At 42.7% G+C, this 24,748-nt stretch overlaps 1 protein-coding gene across 1 annotated transcript in view; it reads left to right on the top strand.

Annotated features, from left to right (window-relative positions):
• The window catches only part of LOC140725881 (interleukin-12 subunit beta-like), a 28,115-nt gene extending 13,313 nt beyond the window's left edge, over positions 1-14,802 (top strand). The window contains exons 3-8 of the mRNA XM_073041821.1: positions 2,779-3,015; positions 4,299-4,389; positions 5,596-5,792; positions 9,458-9,621; positions 11,608-11,732; positions 14,589-14,802. Of these exons, the coding sequence (XP_072897922.1) occupies positions 2,779-3,015; positions 4,299-4,389; positions 5,596-5,792; positions 9,458-9,621; positions 11,608-11,732; positions 14,589-14,631 (857 nt within the window). The 3' untranslated portion in view covers positions 14,632-14,802. The remainder of the gene's footprint in view (positions 1-2,778; positions 3,016-4,298; positions 4,390-5,595; positions 5,793-9,457; positions 9,622-11,607; positions 11,733-14,588) is intronic.
• Positions 14,803-24,748: the final 9,946 nt, after the last annotated feature.

Genomic DNA, 24,748 nt, shown 5'->3' on the forward strand with positions numbered 1-24,748 from the left:
ACAGTGACATGAAGAGAATGTTTCCTATAGTGGGGGAGTCCAGGATCAGATGGCACAGACTCAGAAAAGAATTACAAACCTCTAGAACAGAGTTGAGGAGGAATCTTTTTAGCCAGAGGGTGTGAATCTATGGAATTCATTCTGTGAAGGCCAACTCATTGGGTATTATTTAAGGCAGTGTTTGATAGGTTCTTGATTAGTAAAGATGTCAAAGATTACAGGCAGAAGGTTGGAGAATGGGGCTGAGAGGGATAATAAGTCAGCCATGATAGAATGTTGGCGCAGTTTTGATGGGGTGTATGGCCTACTTCTGCTCCTATGTCTAATATTCCTATGTCCTTGTACAATTCCATTTGACCTTGAGAAGTGTCTTCAGCTCAAGGGGTATTTGGAACTAGGTGGGAAGTGGTGGTGGTGAGGGAATTTTGCCAAGAGTGAATCGAATTTACACCAAGTTATACCTTCAAAAGGCAAGCTAGTTGTGACAATGAGCAAAGAACACATCCGGGAGCATTTGGCTTTTGGCTGGCACAGAAGGGAAGGATTAGGCTGTTAACTTGAGAAGCATTATGTTCTTGAATTGTGTTTGGGCAAACGTGCTGAAGGTGAGTAATAGCAGTATTGTTGGAGGTGTTACTTTTCAGATGAGATTAAACTGATGAGTTGTGATTTGGCAAATGTAGTCAAGGTACGAGCTTTTCCTGTGGTTTGATGACAAAGGGCTGTTTCTGGACGTGTCATCTTTCAGATGAGGTTAAACTTCTCAGAATCTCCTGGGAGTCATTGAAATTTAAGAAGGAAAGCAGGACTTTCAGCTCACGCCAACCATGAAATAGTTGGCAAATTGGCTCATCAGGTATCTGCCAACACTGAGAACTCTCATTAGTTCCACTCCCTAACATGTTTAGGTAACTTTAGATAAGATAAAGGGATGGAAAGCGCAGGAAGAACCAGAATAAAGAGAGTGTTTAGAAAGGGATAAGAATTTAACTTTAGGCAGCATGGAGACAAAATTGACAAGATGACTGAGGATGTTATAGCTGAACCTGCAGAGTGTACAAAATAAGGTAGATTATCTCCCAGAGCAAATGAGATTAAAATGCGTTTAGCAATTGCAGGTACAATGTTGAAGGCCTCATAGAGTCATTGATGAAAGAAGATCTCAGCTGGGAGCTAAATATCCACATACACATTCTAGCAAAAAGAGAGGCAGCTGAGGAAACAAGGAATCTACAGAAGGACTTGGACAGAATGAGAGAATGGACAGAGAAATGGCAGGTGGAATACGGTGGAGAGAAGTGTATGGTCATGCACTTTAGTAGAAGGAATAAAGCAAAAATTTTTGTGAATGGAGACAAAATTCAGAAACTGGAAGTGCAAAGGGACTTGGGAGAATTCTGTAAAGGTTTACTTGTAGGTTGAGTCATTAATGAGGAAGTTAATTACAGTGCTAACATTCATTTCAAGAGGGCTAGATATAAAAGCAAATGTGATGCCAGGCCTTTATAAAGCATTGATCAGACCTCATATGAATGGAGCACTGTGAGCAATTTTGAGCCCATATCTAAGGTTGGGTGTGCTGGCAATGGAGAGTTTTATCAGAATGACTCCAAGGATGGAAGGGTTAATTTATGAAGTGTTTGATTTCTCTGGACCTGGACTCACAGGAGTTTAGAAAGATGACGGGGGTACTCATTGAAATATACAGAATATTGAAAGGCCTGAACGGAGTTGATGTGAGAAGATAACTTCCATTACTGGAAGAGTCTCGGACTAATGGGCAGAGCCTTAGATAAAAGGAATTCCTTTTAGCACAGAGATGAGGAGGAATTTCTTTTGCCAGCAGGTGGAATTTATTGCCATGACTGGTTTTGATGTCCAAGTTATTGAGTGTATTTAAAGTGGAGGTTGATAGGTTTCTGATTATAAATTAGAATATAAAACGTAACACACCACAGCACAGTACACAGTGCTCACAGTGTCATGCTGACCTTTTAACCTTTTCTAAGATCAATCTAACCCTTCCCTCCTACAGAGTGCTCCATTTTTTTCTTTTATCCACGTGCCTGTCTGAGAGTCTCTTGAGTGTCCCTAATGTATCTGCCTCTACCATTACCCTGGCAGGGCATTCCACGCACCCACCACTCCCTTCGTAAAGAATGTACCTCTGCCATCTTCCATTAGTAAGGGAGTCAAAGGTCACAAGGAGAAGGCGGTTGAGTGGGAAAAATAAACTAGCTATGGTGGAGTGGAGGAACAGACCGAATCGCATAATTATTTATTATTTTATTTATTAAGATACGGTGTGGAGTAGGCCCTTCCAGAACTTTGAGCCATGCAGCAATCCCCCAGTTTAATCCTCACCTAATCATGGAACATGAATCATAAACCATACAGGCAACAGTGGGAATTGAACCTGGGATGTCTATATTGTAAAGCGTTGTGCTAACCACTATGCTACCATGTCACCCTCCTATGTCTTATGGTCATATAGTCTTTGCTGCATCTTAGTCAATTCAACACTCTGGAGCCTTTCAAATTCAATTTCAATTTTAATTGTCACTCAACCGCCCGTGAATACGGATGAATACAGTGAACGAAATTGGGTTACTCTTGAGATGCAGGTTGTTTTAACATCTCATATGAAGTAACAACAGCCTGAACGGCCTGTTGCTCCCCTGATGACAGCAGCCTTGATTTGCTTTTCCTTTGTACATCTTCCTAGAGCATAAGCACCAGTAAAACTTTCTGATCAGCTGGGTGCCTTCTCTCTTGCAGTGGTGATTGTGAAACGGACCGAAAGCACCCGGATTAACTGTGGTGAAGGTCAATTCACGACGGTCACGTGGAAGAGGAATGACGAGGTGTCTGGGAACTCAAAGGAACTCGCCCTGGAGAATGTGGACCAGCCCCTGGCCGGGAACTATACCTGTTGGCAGAACGGTAGCTTGGTGTATCACAAATACCTAGTGATCAGTGAGGAAGACCAGTCACCCATCTTCCAATCTAAACAAGGTGAGCACATGCTGGGGACACTGTATTACTTGCTTCGGTGCTGGTTTATAGTATCACAGGCTCATCAATCTATTCCATCTAGTCCAATCTAGGGTCCAAGGATCCCTCAGTTAATGGAGGGGTCCATGGCATACAAAAGGTTGGGAACCCCTGATCTAGTCCATCTTCACAGTTCATTGCATCAGAAAACCTACTAGTATCATCAGGAATGCCTGCTACTTTGCTCATTCTTCTACTTTCTGGGACACGATACGAAAGCCCAAACATCCTGACTCAAGGATAGCTTCTTCGCCTCTGCTATCGGGCTCCTGGACCAGCCACCTCTTTCCCATTCCCTTGTTCAACTCCTCAGTGGTGCTGCCACATTCTCCGTGTCTTAACTCTCTCAGCTATCGGAATCAAGGTCAAAACTAGAATCACGTTTATCATCACTGACATACTGAATGTCATGAAATTTGTTATGTTGTGGCAGCAGTCAAAATAGAGGGTGGGTAATTTTAATGCGTATATAAAATATAACATATAACAGTTGAGAATTTTAATGTGTAAAATAAAAATTACTGTCACCAGGTAATTTAAGACTGTGCCCTGAAACACTGAAATACAGAACATACATTTTGTAGTTATCCAGAACTGGCATAACATGGAGAAAAGAAGCATATCAACATATTCATAAAAATAGTGAGCTAATAAAAAATACTGAGGTAGTGGTCTATGAACTCGTGAGGAAGAAGCTGTGCACTCTATCCAGATCTTTCCATATGCAAGGTAATAATCAGTTTGTGTGGTCTTAATATATATTACAGCAAATACAACAGCAAGCAGCATAACAATAGAATAACACGAAGACCGTATGAAGTAGTGCAAAAACAATGTGGAAATAACAATAATAATAACATTAATGAGAACTAAGCAATAAATATAAAGAACATGAGACGGAGAGTCTTTGAAAGTGAGTCCATAGGTTGTGGGAACATTTCAATGATGGCCAGTGAAGTTGAGTTGTTATCCTTTCTGGTTCAAGGGTCTGATGGTTCAGGGGTAATAACTGTTCCTGATCCTGGTGATGTGAGCCCTGAGGCTCCTGTACCTTCTTCCTGTTGGCAGCAGTGAAAAGAGGGCATGAACTTGGTAGTGAGGGTCCCTGCTACTTTTCTCTGACACTGCTCTGTTGAGATTTGGTCAATGGTGGGGAAGATTTTTACTAATATTACTTCCCTAATAATGTCACTAAGCCAAAGAAAATATGCAACAAGATTTACCACCTATCTCTTTGCCTCCAGTACAATGCCAGACCCGAAGCTTCACAGGTGTGATTACCTGCTCCTGGAAAACTCGAGGTGCTGCGTTTTACCAAGTGAGGTACTGCCGAAGGTAAGGGCGTGTTATCTTCTTCTGCTTTAACAGAGAACACTCTGCTTCTTGCTGCCATCACCTATTGCCATTCCTATAATGAGAGTTCCTCCAAGAGGAGCACAACTTTGTCGTGGTTTGGAGGCTTGCCTGCCTCAATGACCCAGAGAGCTATGTTGGCTGGAGTCAGAGCAGACCTTTTGCTTTGGCTCTGGCTTCAGCCGATGAGGCAGGATCTATGGAAATAAATAAACAGTGGATATTTCGGGCTGAAACCTTCCTTCAGGACTGGAAAGGAAGGGGGAAGACAACAGAATAAACATTATTCTGCAAGATAATTAACTACCATTAACTGCCCCTAGTCTATAGGTGAGTGTAGTATCTCAGGTGAGCTGATGAGAACATGGGAAAGAATATATTAGTGTTAGCGTAAGGCCTGTATAAGTGGGTGCTTGATGGTTGGTGTGGACTTGTTTGGCAATGAGGAGAGGTTGAACAGAGCGAGGTTGTTTCCCCTGGAACGTTAGAGGCTGAGGGAAGATCAAATGGAAACTTATAAAATTATTCCAGCATCTAGTCTCCTGGGTCTCTATGGCCTTTAATCACCTTTTGGTTGACACCAGTAATGAAAGTGACCTTTAATGGACTGTAAGCCCAAAGGCTGAAGACCAAAGTCAATGAATCCGAGGTAGAGGCCAAAAGGTCAAGTCCATGAGTCCGAGTCAGGGACTAGTGGTTGGAGGCCTGAAGTCTGAAAGTCCGGGACCAAGGATTGGAGGCCTGTCTATGTGTGTGAAGGGATGGGGGTGGGTGTAGAAGGTTGGAAAAGAGGCTTATTTTGTTGTTCTTCTGTTGTTGTTGCCTGTGCCATTCTGCTGAGCATTGTGGACATGTGGTGTGTTGGTTGTTAACACAATTGACACATTTCACCGTATGTTTCAATGTACATGTGATAAGTAAGTCATCTGATAATCACCTGTACATGTGATATGCAAGTTACCAGAAGCGTAGCGGTCAGCACAGCAGTGTGACAGCACCAGCAGTCCAGGTTCAATCCCACTGCTCTCTGCAAGAGTTTATACTTTCTCCCCATGACCGTGTAGATTTCCTCTGGGTGCTCTGGTTTCCTCTCACATTCTCTTGAGATGATCCACTTTTTTGAGAATTTTGCCATCGTCAAACCTTCGGTTTACTGATCAGGGCTTTCCCTATTCCTTCTGTTGCCAGGAATTCCACACTGAATCCGGAGTGCACATACAATTATCTGAATTACTCCAGCTCGGGCACAGACCACCACTTCACGTTCACCGAGGAGAACTACTCACCTTACGCAGAGGAATATCGACCCATCACTTTTATCGTGGAGGCTGTAAACAGTGTTTCCTATCAAAGTCTTCAAAAAACATTTTACGTTGGTGATATCGGTGAGTCCCTTTACCTGATGTTGACTGTGATTGGATTGTGGCAGATACCATGACAACAGTCAATGCTAGTATCTCAAACAATCAGTCAAATCATTTCACTTTCTATCAGATTAAGAACATCTTTATCTGCCACACGTACAGATTGAAGCATACAGTACATTGTTTGCATCAGTATGAGGACTGCATTAGGCAGCGTGGAAGTTCTGATGCTAACATAGCATGTCCACAAGTCGGTAACTCTAATCTGCATCTCTTTGGAATGTGGGAGGAAACTAGAGAATCTGCAGGAGACAGGGAGAACATACAAACTCCTTACAGACAGCAGCAGGAACCAGATCTGCATCTTACCAGTGGTGCTGTAAAGCGTAGCACTAACTGCTACACTACCATGCTGCTTATACAGTGATAGGGTCAAATGAGCCATATGACCCTCGATATCTTTATCAGCTCTTTTAAAATATTTAACACTTCAAATGTGTTTCTTCTGTGTGGGAACTTGGCCCATAGCAACATCCAAACAGTTGAGTTGAACACCCTGGTTTAACTACCTGTTGTCCTTACTTGGCCCATATCTTTATTTAAATATTTTGATGGTGGCTGCATCTTTGACCTGTGAACTGTTTGGGTTATGAATAGTTCTTAGGGACAGGACCTCAGAATCAGCAATATCATCTATAACATACGTCATGAAATTTGTTGTTTTGTGGCAGCAGTACAGTGCAATACATGAAAAAATTACTATCTTACATTAAATAAATAGGAAGATAAAAGATAAACAACTAATTAAATAGATAGATGGATAAAAGGTGCAAAGAGGAATAGCAAGGTAGTGGTCATGGTTTCAAGGACCATTCAAAAATCTGATGGCAGAGGGGAAGAACCTGTCACTTTGTCTTCAGGCTCCTGTATAGAGTCAGAGTCATAGAAAATTCCAGCACAGAAAACAAACCCTTCAACCCATCCAGTCCATGCCAAACCAAAGCTGTCTACTCCCATTGATCTGCATTGTGACCGTAGCCCTCCATATCCCTATCATCCATGCACCTATCCAAACTCTGCTTAAACATTGAAATCGAGCTCACATGGTTGCTGTGCTGGCAGCTAATTCCACATTCTCACAACCCTCTGATTAAGTACCTCCTCTCTGATTATAGTTATGAGAAAAGAGCAAGTTCCAAGTGGTGAGGAATGTTTATGATGGACAATGTCCTCAATACTGAGGAGGCTGGTGCTCATGATGGAGCTGGCTGAGTCTACAACCCTCGGCAGCCTCTTTCAGTCCTGTGTATTAGAGCCTCCATGTCAGAAAGCTGTCCAGAATATATCTGCGGAAATCTGCTGCTGTCTTTGGTGACATACCAAATCTCAAAATCCTATGAAGTAATGCCACAGGCAAGCCTTCTTCATGTTAGGCCTGGGATGGATCCTCTGAGATGTTGACACCGAGGGACGTGAAGCTGCTCACGCTCTCCTGTATCAGGAATAGGACTGGTGGTTTTTATTTTGATTCACACAACGACCTGCAGGAAAGACAAAACAGATGAGGCCCTCCGTTGGTCAGGATCGACCATGGATATTGCATCCCACCTGTCTATTTGATACACAAGCCAGGCCACTACAATATGGAGAGCAAGCTGCTGCCAATGTAGCAGGCTCCACCTCTCTACGCACCTGATGAATCCAAGGGAACGGCAGAGACCGATACACTTTTTCACCAGCCACCTTGCTGGAGTTGCCAGTCAGCGTTGAACTCAACGTAGGACTGCCTTAGGGTTGGAGTTCAGTTGTAGCCTCCTCTGTAAGAAGTCCATATGTCCTTGCCATCAGCACATAGGTTTCCCCCGGGTTCTCTGGCTCCCACAAGCCAAAGATGTGCCAGTTGGCAGGTCAATTGGTCATTTAGGCTAAGGTTAAGTAGGGGTACCGGGTGGAAAGTGTAGGGGGCATTTTGGAATTCTTTACACAGAGTGTGGTGGTGCATGCAATAGTGTTAGAGATTCACAGGCAAATCACGAGTGGGATCTGCTGCCTTATTTTGCAATGGCCAGACGCTTAGAGCCTGAATTTTAGGCGAGTATGGATGCAGAGGAAAATTTTCGATAAATTGGCTTCTTGACTTCAGAAACCTAAGCCCAGACTTTCTCAGAGGAAGCTGGCATGATGTCACAATAGTGCTGGGTCGGACAACTTCAACCTAGCTGGTGAAACCGCATTTGGAATATTGTGTTCAAGTCTGGTCGGCTCACTGTCCGAAAGATGCCATTAAGCTGAAGAGAGCGCAGAATAGATTTTCAAGGATGTTGCCAAGACTCGAGGGTGAGTTACAGAGTGAGATTGGGCAGGCTTGGACTTGGAACTTCAGAGCTTAAGAGAATGAAAGGAGATCTTACAGAGGCGAATAAAATTATAAGGGGCGAAGGCACAAAGTCTTTTTCCCAAGGAGAGTGAATCAAAATGAAGGTGGCAGGCTAGAGAGTCAACAGTGGCAGCTTTTTTTAACCAGAGAGTGTGTACATGGAATGAACTTGCAGAGGAAGTGATTCAGGCAGGTACATTAACAACATTTAAATGATACTTGGATAGGTGCATGGATAGGAAAGGTATAGAGGGACATGGGCCAAATGCAGACAAGTGGGATTAGCTTAGTGGGCATCTGGGTTGGTGTGAATCTTGGGCTGAAGGGCTTGTTTCCACGCTGTATGACACTACGGTGGCATGGTGCATCGAATGTAAACTGGTCTATAATCAATGAGGCCAGTCCCTGAAAAAGGGCTAGTCCTACACTACTGTGCAAAAACTCTTAGGCACTTATATATAAGTAGGATGCCTCAGACTTTTGCTTGCTCCTGTATTTGTTAAGAAGGAGTGCAGAGTGAGTTCGTAAATCTGGTAGGAGCAAAGGATGTTGGGAAGGGCAGGGGGAGCGCTGCAGGAGGGGTGTAGGACAGGTGGTGGAGAAGCAGTGCCGGGGGTGGGGTTGGCATGAGTGCAGACACACCCAGCCCTGAGACAACCAGGCAAGGTAATTTGATTTCAAACAATTGGTTTATTTATCATTACATAATGTCTCTCTGGTGCCTCCTGCTCCCTCTCCTCTCCCTTCTCCTTTTCCCAACCTTGACTCCTCTCTCCTTGCCTCCTTCCCACTCTCAGTCCACAATAGAGACCCATATCAGAATCAGGGTTATCATCACTCACATATGTCATGATCTTTTTTGTGGCGGCAGAACAGTGTAATATATATAATTATGAAAGTCTTAGGCACCCTCACTATATATACAGAATGTGCCTAAGACATTTGCATGGTACTGTATGTTTTGGAAAAAAAACCCTCTGATATTCATATCCTGTCAGGTTTTGCTTAAGGACAAGTCATGGGTCTAAAATCAGAAGCATGCCATTGAACATAAAACACAGTACAGGCGCTTCGATTCACGATGTTGTGCCGAACTTTCAACCTATTCCGAGATCAAATAACCCTTCCCTCCTACACAGCCCTCCATTTTTTGATCATCTATAACTCTGCAATGTTTCTAATGTCTCTGTTTCTACCACCACCTCTGGCAGGGGGTTCCACGCGTCCGCCACTCTCTGTGTAACAGCGATCGGTTTAATATAATGATGGGTTCAACATGTTGCATTGTGTTTTTTTCCTCCCGCCACAGTGAAGCCAGATCCACCCCAGCTGCAATCAGCCGTCCTTCTCGGGAGAAACCTCAGCATCTCCTGGCAGTATCCTAGCAACTGGGTCAAGCCCTATTCTTATTTCCCTCTGATCTTTCAAGTCCAGTGTGAACCCGTCAGGAGATGTAGAGCCAAGAAGTGTAAGGTGAGTTCGACATGTTCAAACGTGTTTCAAAACCTCCCTCACATGCCTCCTCCTCCGACTCTTCCTCTCTGGGTGACTATCGGGGTGACTAAAGTATTTCTAAGAAACCTCCGCAGGACGGAGACACAAGAGATTCTGCAGAATCTGGAACAGCAAAAAAAAAAATTGCTGGAGGAACTCAGCATCTATGGAGTGAATCAGATAGCCGACATTTTCGGCAAGTAGAGGTGAAGGGTCTCGACCAGAAATGTTGACTGTTCATTTGCGTCCCTGGGTGCTGCCTGACCTGTTGAGTTGGAGTCACAGAGTCAATCAACGTGGAAATAAGTCATTCAGCTCCACTTGTCCACGCTACGTTGCCCAGCGAGCACGTCCCTTCTGCCTGTGTTGGGCCGATAGCCCTCTAAACTTCTCCTGTCCACTGACTTATCTATATAATTTGTAAATGTTGATAATGTTTCCACCTCAATCATTATTTCTGACAGCTCATTCCAAAAATACACCAGCCTTTGTGTGAAGAAGCTACCTCTAATGGCCCTTTTAAATCTCTCCCCTCTGATCTTAAACATGTGCCCTCTTGTTTTTAGCAGCCCATCTCTAGGGAAAAGATTGTTTGCTCTTACCCTATCCCTGCCCCTCCTGATCTACCAGGTCACTCCCTCAATCTTCCAATTTCCTAGTCTATGAAACTGTTCCTTCTAACTAATGCTCCAAAGTCCAGGAAACATCCTGGTAAATCTTTCTTCTCCTTCCCTTTCTCCCCCGGTCCACTCTCCTCTCCTAACAGATTCCTTCTTCCTCAGCCCTTTACATTTTCTACCTATCGTCTCCAAAGTTCTCACTTATTCCCCCTCCCCACCCTCCTACCTTCCCCCTCACCTGGTTTCACCTATCACCTGCCTGCTTGCACTCTTCCCCTCCTCCCTCCCCCACCTTCTTATTCTGATCTCATCCGCCTTTTCCCCCGGTCCTGATGAAGGGTCTCGGCCCAAGATACCTGCTTTTTATTCCTCTCCATAGATGCTGCCTGACTTGCTCAGTTTTTTTGTGTGTAAATATTTTCTAGTTTAATAACACCTTCCCTGCAACAGGATGACCATAACTGTACACAATACTCCAAGTGTGGCCTTGCCAACATCTTTATATTATTGAAAACTAACTTTGACTTTTTGACCATGACTGATGAAGGCCAGCATGCCAAACAGCTGTTGGTGACTCTCTGTGGACAAGTGTTTCTACATATATGGTTCATCTTTAGTTTTTTTAAATCTTGTTTTTATAAAAGAACGTTTCTTGTTGAGATGTGATTGCCACATCTCTGAAAGCTTTTATAGTCTGGAGGGGGCCTTCACATGATGTGCTTCAGGATTTGGACTTTGGAATGATAAAGGGATTGCAAGTTCTTATTTTGTTTTATTTACAGATGCAGCATGATAACAGGCCTTGCCAGCTCAATGAGCCTGTGCTGCCCAATTACGCCCACGTGACCAATTAGCCTATTAGCCTGTACATCTTTCGAATGTGGGAGGAATCCAGAGCACATAGTGGAAACCTGTGTGGTCATGTGGAGAATGTAAAAATCTCCTTTCAGGCAGTAGCAGGAATTGAACCTGGCTCACTGGCCCTGTCATAGCGTTATGATAACCACTGTGCTACATTCTCCACTCCACTCTCTGTACCCTCTCCAGCATTGTCACAGAATGACACCCTCGGAATGATTATAAAGTCTGACTCTGAAAGGAAAACAGAAAATACTGATATACTCTGCCGGTCAGACTTGATGAGGGAAGCTAATAGTTCAGGGTGATTATAATTTAAGTAATATCCTGATAGGATAGGCTTTCTCAGAGTCTCAGAGCTGAACAGCATCCAAGATGTCGGTCTAAACTGGTCTCATTTGTCTGTATTTGACCCGAGAGTAAGGGATAGCTGATGTTAAATTTGAATGAGTTTTGAATTTGTGTTATCCTCCCTGATCTTCATTAGGATGTGCCCACGGAGATCATGCTTCCACAGATCATCATTCCGAACCGTTGCAAAATCCACATCAGAGCCAAGGACAAGTTCCTGAATTCGCCTTGGAGTGATTGGAGTGACTGGGTGGATTCAAAGTACGAATTTGATTTCAATGTATATTTTGTCTCTCTCTCAATGTGTAAAGATACCTAATCTTTAAGGAGGTAGATATTCTGTAACCCTATTAAATTTGGCTGATTCACACCATTACTGGACACTGAAAGGCCTGGATAGAATGGATATTTCCTTTAGTAGGAGATTCTAGGACCTGAGGGCACAGCCTCAGTATAACGGGATATCCCTTTGTTTTAAAAAGATGAGGACAGATACCTTTAGCCAGAGGCTGTTGAATCTATGGAATTTGTGGCCACAGAGGGCTGTGGAGGCCAAATAATTGTGTGTATTTAAGGCAGGATTTTTGATTGGTAAAGGGGATAAGGGTTGTGGAAACCATGCAGGAGGACGGTACTGGACGTAGGCGTCTGGAGGGCTATGGTCCCAATGCATGTTGATGGGAATAGGCAGTTTAAATGGTTTGGCATGGACTAGATGGGCCAAAGGGCTGTTCTTTCCTATGACTCTGTGATGGATTGAACATTGGTCTTGATGGCATGGCAGCGCAGACTTGATTTTGCCCAATCCTGCTCCTGCTGCTTACGGTCCTACGTTGACTTCCCATGGTGCATCCCTGCTCTGTTTTTAGAGTCTCAGATGCACGAATTAGTTCTCGCGGAAAAATAACGCGTGTGATTCGATTTGAGTCCTTCCCACATAACAGGAAAAGAATTAAAGTATGAAGCTGTTCAATATATTCCAGAAATGATGTTCTGAATGGAAGCTGAGCGAGAGATACACAATAGCATTTATAGAAGAGAGCTCACCTCCTGTCTCTGTGGGGAGCTCGTGAGGCTACAACAGGCATTTGTTGGAGTGATGAGATACTGTGGTGCCTATGTTATTGGGCTCATAAACAGAGGCATGGAGTCCTAAGAGCATATGAAATAGGAGCAGGAGTCGGCCATCTGGCCCGTCGAGCCTGCTTTGCCGTTCAATAAGATCATGGCTGATCTGACCACGGACTCATCTCCACCTGCCTGCTTTTTCCCCATAACCTTTAACACCCCAACTATGCAAAAGTCTATCCAATCTTGTCTTAAATATTTTTACTGAGGTATGAGTTTGAAACTGGGGAATTCAAATCCAAGTAATTAAATAAATCTCAAAGAGAAGAGTCATCATGAGAATCCATCTGGTTCATTAATGTGGGAAGAGAACCTCTGCCCTTTCCCGGGAATGCAACAGCCTGTTGGGTACTTTGTTTTATTGGCTGAGGTACAGAATATAAGGACAGTGAGGTCATACTGGAATTGTACAGATCAAGTCAGAGCTTGACTTCTGTGTCCTGTTCTTGTCACGATTTTGATATAGTTATGCTGGAGAAGGTACAGGGAGAACTACCTATGATGAAAGATTACATAGAACATAACAGCACAGACCAGGCCCTTTGGCCCACAATGTTGTGCCGACCTTTTAACCTAAATTCAATCTGACCCTTCCCTTCCACATAGCCCTTCACCCACCGCTCTTTGTGTAAAGAACTTACATCTAACATGCCCCCTATACCTTCCTCCAATTACCTTGACATTGTAAGACCATAAGATACAGGAGCAGCAGTAGACCATTTGGCCCATCGAGTCTGCTCTGCCATTCAATCATGGCTGATCCTTTTTTCCTTCCTCAGCCCCACTCCCCAGCCTTCTTCCTGTAACCTTAGATGTCACGTCCATTCAAGAACCTATCAAGCTCTGCCTTAAATACACTCAATGACCTGGCCTCCCATTGCTGTGGTAATAAATTCCACAAATTCACCACTTCTGGCTGAAGAAACTTCTCTGCATCTCTGTTTTAAATGGATGCCCCTCTATCCTGAGGCTGTGCCCTCTTTTCTTAGACTCCCCCACTTGGGAAACATCAATTCCACATCTACTCTGTCTAGACCTTTCGATATTTGAAAGGTTTCAGTGAGATCCCCCCCCCCACCACCTTCCTAAACTCCAGCTAGTACAGACCCAGAGGTATCAAATGTATGATAACACTTTCATTCCCAAATCATCCTTGTCAACCCCTTCTGAACCCCCTCCAATGCCAGCACATCTTTTTTTTAGATGAGGAGCCTAAAACTGTTTACAATACTTAACAAATGGCCTCACCAGTGCCTTATAAAACCTCAGCATCACATCCCTGCTCTTGTATTCTAGAACTTTTGAAATGAATGCTAACATTGCATTTGCCTTCCTCACCACAACTCACCTTGCAAGTTAACCTTTAGGGTGCTCTGCACAAGGACTCTGAAGTCCATTCTGAATTTATATTTTTATTATTATTTGGTGGACAGAAGTGTCTGAGGGAAGATTTAATTGTTCATATGAGGAAACTAGACAGAGTGAATCAGAAGGAAGTTCTTGCGTTTCTCATTAATTGCCTGAAAGAGGCATTGAAACAGATCAGTAGAGACTACCAAGGTCTTGAAAGGGCCAATAAAGAATAGCTGAGATGGAAGTATGGAACTGGTTTATGAGTGGTATGGACCCCTTCTATGACTTCAGGCAGATCACTCGATTGCCTCTCCTGTCCACTGTCACCGCCATCCCTCATCTTGACTCTTATCGCAAGCATCCTTTTGACCACTGAATCTCAAATGTTCGAATTACTGCCTCAACCCACAGAGGCAGAGTTCTTCTAAAGCAGGGGTGTCCAACTGGGGTCCATGGACCCTTCCATTAATGGTTGGGGTGCATGCATAAAAAAGGTTGGGAACCACTGTTCTAAAGGGTTAGTAACCCTCATCTCTATTAAGTAAGGTTTTGCCTCTAATTACCACCTTACCACATTAGATATGATCATAAAGAAATGAAGATTTCTAAATCTCTCTTTATTTCTCTTTTCCTTAGAAGTCAAAATAGCATGGCAGTAAATAGACAAGGCACCAGATGACTGAATGGAGAAGAGAAGCGGAGATGACTTTATCACAGTAATTTAAGAGGACCCCGGATCCTGTACACTAGAATTTACTATACTGGATTTGAATCGTAATTAAGTATATTAAGAACCAGAAAAAATTAGGAAAAATCATGCTCTCTTACAGTATTGCTGTCAGCGTTCCTTATGTACACTGTGCTGGAACAAAACTGCAATTTTTATGGACAAAGAAACACTTGTTATAATGGAAATTGGGCCAAATCGTAAATGCTTATTTAAAGAGTATTGTTAAATTTTCTTATTTTCTACCAGAGCAGATCTAAATATTTATTTATTTATTGTTATTTATTTATTTACTTCCTCCCTGGAAATGCATAATGATATATTTTTAATGTTTTCCTTAGTAATATAATGATGTATTTTTAAAGCACATTCCTTAATAAAATAAAGATATAATGCCAGTCTGAAGTTTGATGACATTATTATTCTACACTTTTAGCTATGTCTGCTTCACCTGCCCATTAAACTCTCTGTAGATGTATTGCCTTTTTACCATCTCCTTACAGGCGATTTTAAATCATATTCTCAACACAGAGGTGAAAGTAATGCTTTGCAGCACCAATGATCAATCAGAAAATTGGGGTTCAATTTCTGTAAGGAGCTTGTACTGTAACTGTGTGGGTTTCCTCTGGGTGTTCTGGTTTCCTCCCACACTCCAAAGATGTGCGGGTTAGGGTTAGTGAGCTGTGACCATGCTATGTTGGTGCCAGAATTGTGGTGACACCTGTGGGCTGCCCACAGCACATTATACTGGCTGTTGACACAAGGGATGCATTTCACTGGATGGTTGGAAGTACATGTGACAAATCGAAGGTAGTCTTTAGTCTTTAAATCTTTAAACTTTAATCAATGTCTCTTGCATCTAAAAACATGTACTTCGACCAATTTAATGGACTGTACACAGAGTTCATGATATGGTCCCTGCCCTGGGGCACTGAATGCATATTGGGTGAACGTTTTACAGCTCATCTTCCTTCAGTCCAAAAGAATGACCCTGACTTCCTTGTAATATGTCTCCATCTCATGCCCAGGCTGACCTCACTGGCTTCGCCTTCCTGTACAGACCTAACAGTGTGAGTTAGAGTAAGCTACACAGACGTCCCAGCCCAAATCATCCACACTGATCAAGCTGTCTACCTGAGCGAGTCTCATTTAATCCATATCTCTCCAAACCTTTCCTTTCCATGTCCCTGTTCACAAGCCTTTTAAACAGCTTAATTATGCCCACAAAGTTCTGGAGGAAATACTTCTGTAAATTACTCCTCACATAGATAACTGACAAGTGAACCATAATAGCACGTTTAACCATAAACAGCATGTTTAAGGCTAGAGGGTGATAACAAAAGAGGAACTAAGACAAGGGATTGTTGCATCACTGTCTGGTATGGAGGCACCACTGCACAGCATTGGAAAAAGTTGCAGAGGGTTGCAAACTCAGCCAGCTCCATCGTGGCCAGTGACTCCCCCAACGTCAAAACGCAATGCCTCAACAAGGTGACAACTATCATTAAGGGCTCCCAACATCCAGTACGTGCCCTGTTCACATTGCTACCATCGAGGAGGCAGAAATCCGAAGACATACACACTCAATGTTTCAGGAGCAGCTTCTTCACCTCTGCCATCAGATTTCTGATTGGGCACTGAACCCATGAACACTACCTCACTGTTTTTGCCCTCTCTTTGCACTACTTGTTTAATTTATATGTATCACTCTCACTTTAAATGTAAACTCTCTGGTTTTAGATTCTCCTAGTCTATAAAAAAAAAGACTGTGATCATCCACCTCATCTAAACCCCTCATAAGAACATAAGAGATAGGAGCAGGAGTAGGCCAATCGGCCCCTCAAGCCTGCTCTGCCATTCAACAAGATCATGGCTGATCCAATCTTAACTCTAGTTAACTGGTCCAGGAGATCACATGGCTGATCTAAACCTCATGATGTTTTATGCCAAGAGCTCAAGGAACAACATTGCATTTTTAATTGAATTATGAGGACTATATATAGGGTAAATGCAAGCAAGCATTTTCCACTGACTCATAGAGTACTACATTAAAGAAGCAGACACTTTGGCCCATCTAGTCCATGCTGGGCTATTAATCCGCCTAGCCACACCCACCACACCCAGGCCCATAGCCCTCCAAACCCCTCCCATCCATGTACCTATCCAAATTACTCTTAAATGTTGAGCTCAGTCCTGCATCCACCACTTATACTGGCAGCTCATTTCACTCTCTTACCATCCTCTGAATAAAGAAGTTTCCCCTCATGTTCCCCTTAAAAATGTCACCTTTCACCCTTAACCCAGTTCTAGTCCCACCTAACTTCAGTAGAAAAAGCCTGCTTGCGCTTACCGTGTCTGTAATTTTGTATACCTCAGCCAAATCTTCTCTCATTCTCTTACGTTCAGGGAAATGAAGTCCAAACTTATGCAACCTTTCCCTCTAACTCAGGCCTTCAACTCCTGGCAATATCCTTGTAAATTTTCTTTGCACTCTTTCAATCTTATTGACATCTTTCCTGTAGGTAGGTGACAAAACTGCAAACAATACTCCAAATTTTGTCTCACCAATGTCTTGTACAATTTCAGAGGTGGAGCAGGACAGCAACTTCAAATTCCTTGGTGTTCCTCTTCTGAACCCAGCACATGGTGCAATTAGAAAGAAAGCGTGGCAACGTCTTTACTTCCTTAGGAGTTTGTGAAGATTTGGCATGACTAAAACTTTAACAAGCTTCTATAGATCTGTGGTGGAGAGTATATTAACTGGTTGCATCATAGCCTGCTATGGAAACACCAAAGCCCTTGAACAGAAAATCCTACAAAGAGTAGTGGATATGGCCCAGTCCATCACAGGTGAAGCCCTGGTCCTGATGAAGGGTCTTGGCCCAAAAGGATTCACACCATCAAGTTCAAGAGCAGTTATTACCCCTCAATTATCAGGCTCTTGAACCAAAGTGGATAAATCCACTAACATTGAAAGGTTCCCACGACTTATGGAGTCACTTTCAAGGACTCTTTATTGCATGTTTTTGATACTTATTGCTTATTTATTTATTATTATGATTTCTTTCTTCTTCTACTTGCTCAGTTTATTGTCTTTTGCCCACCAGTTGAATGCACAAGTTGGTGCTGTCTTTCATTGATTTTATTCTGGTTATTATTCTATTATGGATTAATTGATTATACCCACAAGAAAATTAATATCAGGGTTGTACATGGTGACATATATGTACTTTGATAATAAATTTACTTTGAAATTTGAACACCCTAGCACCTGTACTCAGTACTTAGATTTATGATGGACAATGTGCCAAAAACTATCTACCAATGATGCCACTCGTAGGAAATAATGAATCTTCACTCCGAGAATCCTCTGCTATATGCACTCCTCAGTGCTCTACCAGTCACTGTGTAAATCTGCTCATGAATCTGTTGCTTCCCATGTACTAGTCAGTTTCAATGGCCATGAAATTACGTTGCTACAAAAATGCATTTTGTTGGATTTTTGAGTGCTTTGGCATGCGCTTGGGTTGGGAGCTGTGCTTTGGAAGCATAGTTCTCAATCCCAAGCATCAAAATACGGAGGATAAGATAGAGGACGAAGATGTTGTGATCAATGTTGACCAACACAGGGACTTTCAGCAATATCTGTGTCAGTTTTCATTCATCAAAACTCCCCAAAATCCAAACAACTGCAACAAAATAGCAAACTATATGCCAGACCAAATCGATACTGAGACAGGGGTATTGGAATAGCATAAAATTTCCAGTCTTAACAAAATTTTCTTAAAGCAACAGCAAACAGTCTTCAGAACAGAAAGCACCTGTTGAGATTTGTTTACTTGGATGATATACTGGCAGAGTTAAAGAACTGTGGCCTGTGAACAATAACTTTTTGCATTGATGTAGCACTTTCAACCTCGAGATCGTAGTTCAAGCAACGTGGTATTGGTATTGTCGCAACAAGCAATCTGCTGGACGATCTCATGCAGTCTCTGTGGGGGATAGGGATTGTCAATGTTTCGGGTTGGCTGTCTTCTATGAGGGTCTGCTGCATAGGATCAAAGTGAGCTGCAGAAAGTTGCAAACTTAGTCAGCACCATCATGGGCACTAGCCTCCGTAGTATCCAGGACGTCTTCAAGGTGCGATGCCTCAAAAAGGCAGTGTCCATTATTAAAGACTCCCATCACCCAGGATATGCCCCCTTCTAATTGTTACCATCAGGAAGGAGGTACAGAAGCCTGAAGGCACAAACTCAACAATTCAGGAACAGTTTCTTCCGCTCTGCCATTCTAAAACCAATTGGCTGCACCAGTGATGATTTGGTGTGTCATATTAAAGGGGGGGGGGGGGGTGAATACTTATGCAATCAACTATTATGAGTTTTATACTTGTAATTAACTTTGATCACTTTCTAGAGATCTGTTTTCGCTTTGACACATAAGAGTCTTTTTCTGTTGATCGGTGTCAAATAAGCCAAATTAAATCCACTGTGATTCAATGTTGTAAGAAAATAAAACATGAAAACTTCCAAGGAGGATGAATACTTTTTATGAGCGCTGTATATGTCACCATATACAATCCTGAAAGTCATTGCCTTGCAGGCATACTCAATAAATCCAATAACCATAACAGAATCAATGAAAGACCATACCAATAAGATGGACAACCAGTATGCAAAAGATGACAAACTGTGAAAATACAAAAAGAAAGAAAACAAATAAGTAATAATAATGATAAACCGAGGCATTTTCCAGGGCGTCTCTATAAGTCCACTATGATTCTAACTAGCTTTAAAGCCGCTCTCTAATTTATTGACTTGGACGATAATTGGGTATCAAATCAGAAACAGTGAAATGAGCTATACCTTAACACACCTTCAAGACATGGATGATTTGAAATTATACGTTCCTTCATCAGTTAAGCTAAAGCAATAAAGACAAAGGGGATAGTGATGGAATTTAGGAAGACTAAGCTTGCATTGCTCCCTGTTACTATTGATGTGAGGATGTGGATGCGGTGAGGACCTACAAGTACCTGGCAGTGCACCTGGATGACAGACTTGAGTGGAGCACCAACACAGAGGCTGTGTACAAGAAAGGCCAGAGTCGCCTCTACTTCCTGTTGAAAATGATCCTTAGGAGTATGCAGGCCTCTCCTTCACATGTTCTACCAGTTTGTTGTTGCCAGTACAATCTTCTATGCAGTGGTGTCCTGGGGCAATGGTATCAACACCGGTGATGCCAACAGGCTCGATAAACTGATTAGCAATGCTGTCTTTGTCATAGCAGTCAAACTGAGCACACTGGAGGCTGTGGTAGAACTCAGGACCCTACGGAAAATCCTGGCAATTCTGGACAGTGTTTCTCACCCTCTGCATGCCACCTTGGCTGAACAGAGGAAGAGTTTCAGTAAAGGACTAAGACAACTGCGTTGCTCCAAAGAGCGCTATATAAGCTCATTCTTACCCTTGGCCATTAGGATCTCTAATGAGTCAATCTATAGCCCCTCCTCTTAGACTGTTTGAGGTAACTACTTTTTATTCTTTCTTACTTCTCTTCTAATATTTATATATCTGTGCACTTGTGATGCTACTGTGACACTGTAATTTCCTTTGGGATCAATAAAGATTCTCTCTATCTTAATTCAAATAGTATAACTATTTTCAAAAGATATAAACCTGAACTTCGGATTGAATAAATACAGAACATTAAACATAAAGAATGGAGCTAATAGAATACAAGACAGAGCAGCAGGATATAATACAACTGCTGGATGAATAAGAAACATATAAATATCTGGGATATCAACAAGCAAACAAAATAGACAATAGTGCGATAAAGGAAAAAGACACTCTTGACAGAACTTACTTCAAGGCTTAAGAAATTCTGCCAAACAGAGCTCAAGAAATATAAAAAAGGCAGTAAACATTTTCATCATACCTATATTAACGTATTGATTTGGAATAATATCTTGGTCCAAAACCAAACTGGAAAATTTACAAAGAAAAGTAAGAACTGAAATGACAAATTTCAGAAAACATTATGTACATTCGAATGTGCTTAGACTAATACTAACTAGGACAGAAGGGGGAAGAGGAATAACAGACATTAAAGATTTACACAAGAGTCAGATAAAACTTCTAAGGATACACTTTCATCAACAAAAACAGGATTCAGCATCCCACGCAAGCATATACAATCCTGACAAGAACTATATAACACTAAACTTAAATGACAGCACAACCCAGAAAAATGAAGATTTTATCACTATTGAAGAAGAAGTTAACCAATGGAAGAGCATGGCCCTCCATGGAAGACATCCCCACGATCTGAGCAGACAGAGATGTCAACATGGGAGCCTCAAATACCTGTCTCAGAATTGGAGACTCTTTCACAGAAACAGAGGGGTTCCTCTTGGCAATACAGGGCCAGGTAATTAACACAAAAAATATCAAAAATACATGATCAAAGGACAGCAACTTCAAAATGATAAATGCAGAAAATGCCAAGAGAAACTAGAACCAGGATCCTGCAGCAGTTTAACTCAATCTGATTACTTGCACAGGCACAATCGAGTGATAAACATCGGAATCAGAATATCAGAATCAGATTTATTTCTCACCAGCACATGTTGTGGAATTTGTTAACCTTTACGGCAGAAGGTATAATGAAATACCTGATAAATAAATATAGAGAAAAAAACTGAATTATATTAAGCATATCTAGGTCTATTAAATAGTTAAGTTAGAATAAGTAATGCAAAGAAACAGAAATGTAAAAAAGTAGTGAGGTAGTGTTCATGGGTTCAATGTTCATTTAGAAATCTGATGGCAGAGGGGAAGACGCTGTTCTTGAATCACAGAGTGTGTGCCTTTAGGCTTCTGTATCTCCTACCTGATGGTAACAGGGCATGTCCTAGGTGGTAGGGATCCTGGGTGAAGGATGCCTTGGATACTACGGAGGCAGATACCCATGATGGCACTGACTAATTTTACAAGTTTCTGCAACATATTTCAACCCTGTGCAGTAGCCGTCCCCCACCACACCCCATATACCAGACAGTGATGTGGCTGGTCAGAATGATCTCCACTTTACATTTGTAGAAACGTTTTAGTTGACAAACCAAATCTCCTCAAACTCCTAATGAAATATAGCCGCTGTCTTGCCTTCTGTATAGTTGCGTCAATATGTAGCGTCCAGGTTAGGGTTCAGAGATATTGACACTCGGGAACCTGAAATTGCTTATTTTCTCCACTTCTGATTCCCTCTATGAGGATTGGTTTGTGTTCCCTTGTCTTTCCCTTCCTGAAGTCTACAAGTTCTTTGGTCTTGCTGACATTGCGTGCAAGGTTGCTCCTATGACATCACAAAACTAGCTGATATATCTCACTCCTGGGCACTCCTTCATAACCATCTGAAATCTGAGCTATGCTTAGCCTCAAAGTCATGGGTGTAGAGAGAGTAGAGCAGTGGGATAAGCACACATCCCTGCGGTGCACCAGTGTTGATTGTCAGTGAGATGAAGATGTTATTTCCAATCCACACTGATTTCCCTTGGGATCAATAAAGTATGACTGTCTGCCTGTCTGTCTGTATTGTGGCTTTCCAGTTAGGAACTCCAGGATCCAGTTGCAGTGGGAGGTACGAGAGGTTTAAGTTCTGTAGCTCTCACCAAAATCTTTCTTTAAAATACAAACTCATAAAAGACACCATACCTTACTATAAATACAGGCCTGATCCAGTGTCAGAGTCAGAGCCCACAAATTATATTATGACTGGTCCGTTATTACAGATAGGACAACCAACAATAGCCATCCAGATATAATATTACAGGTTAAACAAGTAAGAACAACTTACTTAATAAATACACCCATTCCAAACACGTATACAGAAATCAGTAAGTAAAAAAACACCAGAAATATCCCGAACTAAAAGAGGAAATTGAAAGACTATGGAACATGAACAGTAGTGTTAAACAGCTGGGCCTACACTAGATGTTCTTTTGCTGTTACCGGGTTCGGATATGGCCCAAGTGCGGAGTGAGAGACACTGAAGCAGGTCGATAGTTCACAGACTTTAATATGAACAGTGTTAACCATATAACCATATTACTGGATCATAGCTTAAGTTCATAGAATTTGCTAAACTTGTAAAGATAAGTGAGTCAGCAATGTGACAGTCTGACCCTCTGATTTAACCACGTGGGTCAGACACACCTACTTGCTGAGGTTTTTCTCAGAGGAACAGGCAACTGGTGATGTATGTTCACTGCTCGGAACATGAAGCGCTCAGCCCTCACGATTTCGGCAATGTTGATGTAAACAGCGCCATGTGTACCGCCCCCACTTGCTGAGGTCTATGACCCACTCTTTTGTTTTGTTGACATTGAGGGAAAGATTGTGGTTATGATGTCTTTTCACTACATTATCTATCTGCTTCCTGTACTTTGACTTAAGAGATACAGCTCACTATGGAAAAAGTATTTCACCAGGCACATGTGACAATAATAAACTGATTTACCAACTTTGTACAAAACAGGAACTTGATGATTGGAATAGGATCGTGGTGATTGTAGTGATGACTTTCAGCAGACTGAAAAGCTTGAGCATTTAGATATTAAGAAAGAGGATGTGCTGGAGCTTTTGGAAAGCATCAAGTTGGATAAGTCTCCGGGACCAGATGAGATGTATCCCAGGATACTGTGGGAGGTGAGGGAGGAGATTGCTGAGCCTCTGGTGATGATCTTTGAATCATCAATGGGGGAAGGAGAGTTTCTAGAGGATTGGAGGGTTGTGGATGTTGTTCCTTCATTCAAGAAAGGGAGTAGAGATAGCCCAGGAAATTATAGACCAGTGAGTCTTACTTCAGTGGTTGGTAAGTTGATGGAGAGGGTCCAGAGAGGTAGGATTTATGAACATTTGGAGAGGTATAATAATGATTAGGAGTAGTCAGCATGGCTTTGTCAAGGGCAGTTCGTGCCTTACGAGCCTGATTGCATTTTTTGAGGATGTGACTAAACATCTTGATGGAGGAAGAGCAGTAGATGTAGTGTATATGGATTTCAGCAAGGCATTTGATAAGTTACCCATGCAAGGCTTATTGAGAACATAAGGAGGCATGGGATCCAAGGAGACATTGCTTTGTGGATCTAGACAGGTTTGGATCTGTCCTGGAATCCCTACTCTTCATGATTTTTATAAATGACCTGGATGAGGAAGTGGAGGGATGGGATAGTAAGTTTGCTGATGACATAAATGTTGGGGGTGTTGTGGATAGTGTGGAGGGATATCAGAGGATAGAGCGGGACATTGATAGAATGTAAAACTGGGCTAACAAGTGGCAGATGGAGTTTAACCCGGATAAGTGTGAAGTGGTTCATTTTGGTAGGTCAAATATGATGGCAGAATATAGTATTAATGGTAAGACTCATGGCAGTATGGAGGATCAGTGTGGAGGTCCGAGTCCATAGGATGCTCCAAGCTGCTGCACATTTCCTGCATCATCTCCATTTCCCGCACGTCAGCCCTCACCCCATCCTCCCGTCACCACAACAGGGACAGAGTTCCCCTTGTCCTCACCTCCCACTCCACCAGCCTCCAGATCCAGCACGTTATCCTCTGCAACCTCCGCCACCTTCAACAGGACCCCACCACTAAGCACATCTTTCCCTCCCTACCCCTCTCTGCTTTCTGCAGGGATCATCCCCTCCGTGACTCCCTGGTCCACACATCCCTCCCTACGGATCTCCCACCTGGCACATATCCCTGCAAGCATAAGTGCCACATCTACCCCTACACCTTCTGTCTTTCCACCATTTGGGGCCCCAAATAGTCCTTCCAGGTGAAGAAACACTTCACGTGTGAGTCTGTTGGGTCACCTAATGCATCTGGTGCTCCTGGTTTGGCCTTCTCTACATCGGTGAGACCCGACGCAGATAGGGGGACCTCTTCGTCGAGCACCTCCGCTCCGTCCACCACAACAGACAGGATCTCCCGGTTGCCACCCACTTCAACTCTGCTTCTCATTCCCATTCGGATATGTCCATACATGGCCTCCTCTACTGCCATGA

This window comes from Hemitrygon akajei, chromosome 4, assembly GCF_048418815.1.
Source record: "Hemitrygon akajei chromosome 4, sHemAka1.3, whole genome shotgun sequence".
Taxonomy (NCBI): domain Eukaryota; kingdom Metazoa; phylum Chordata; class Chondrichthyes; order Myliobatiformes; family Dasyatidae; genus Hemitrygon; species Hemitrygon akajei.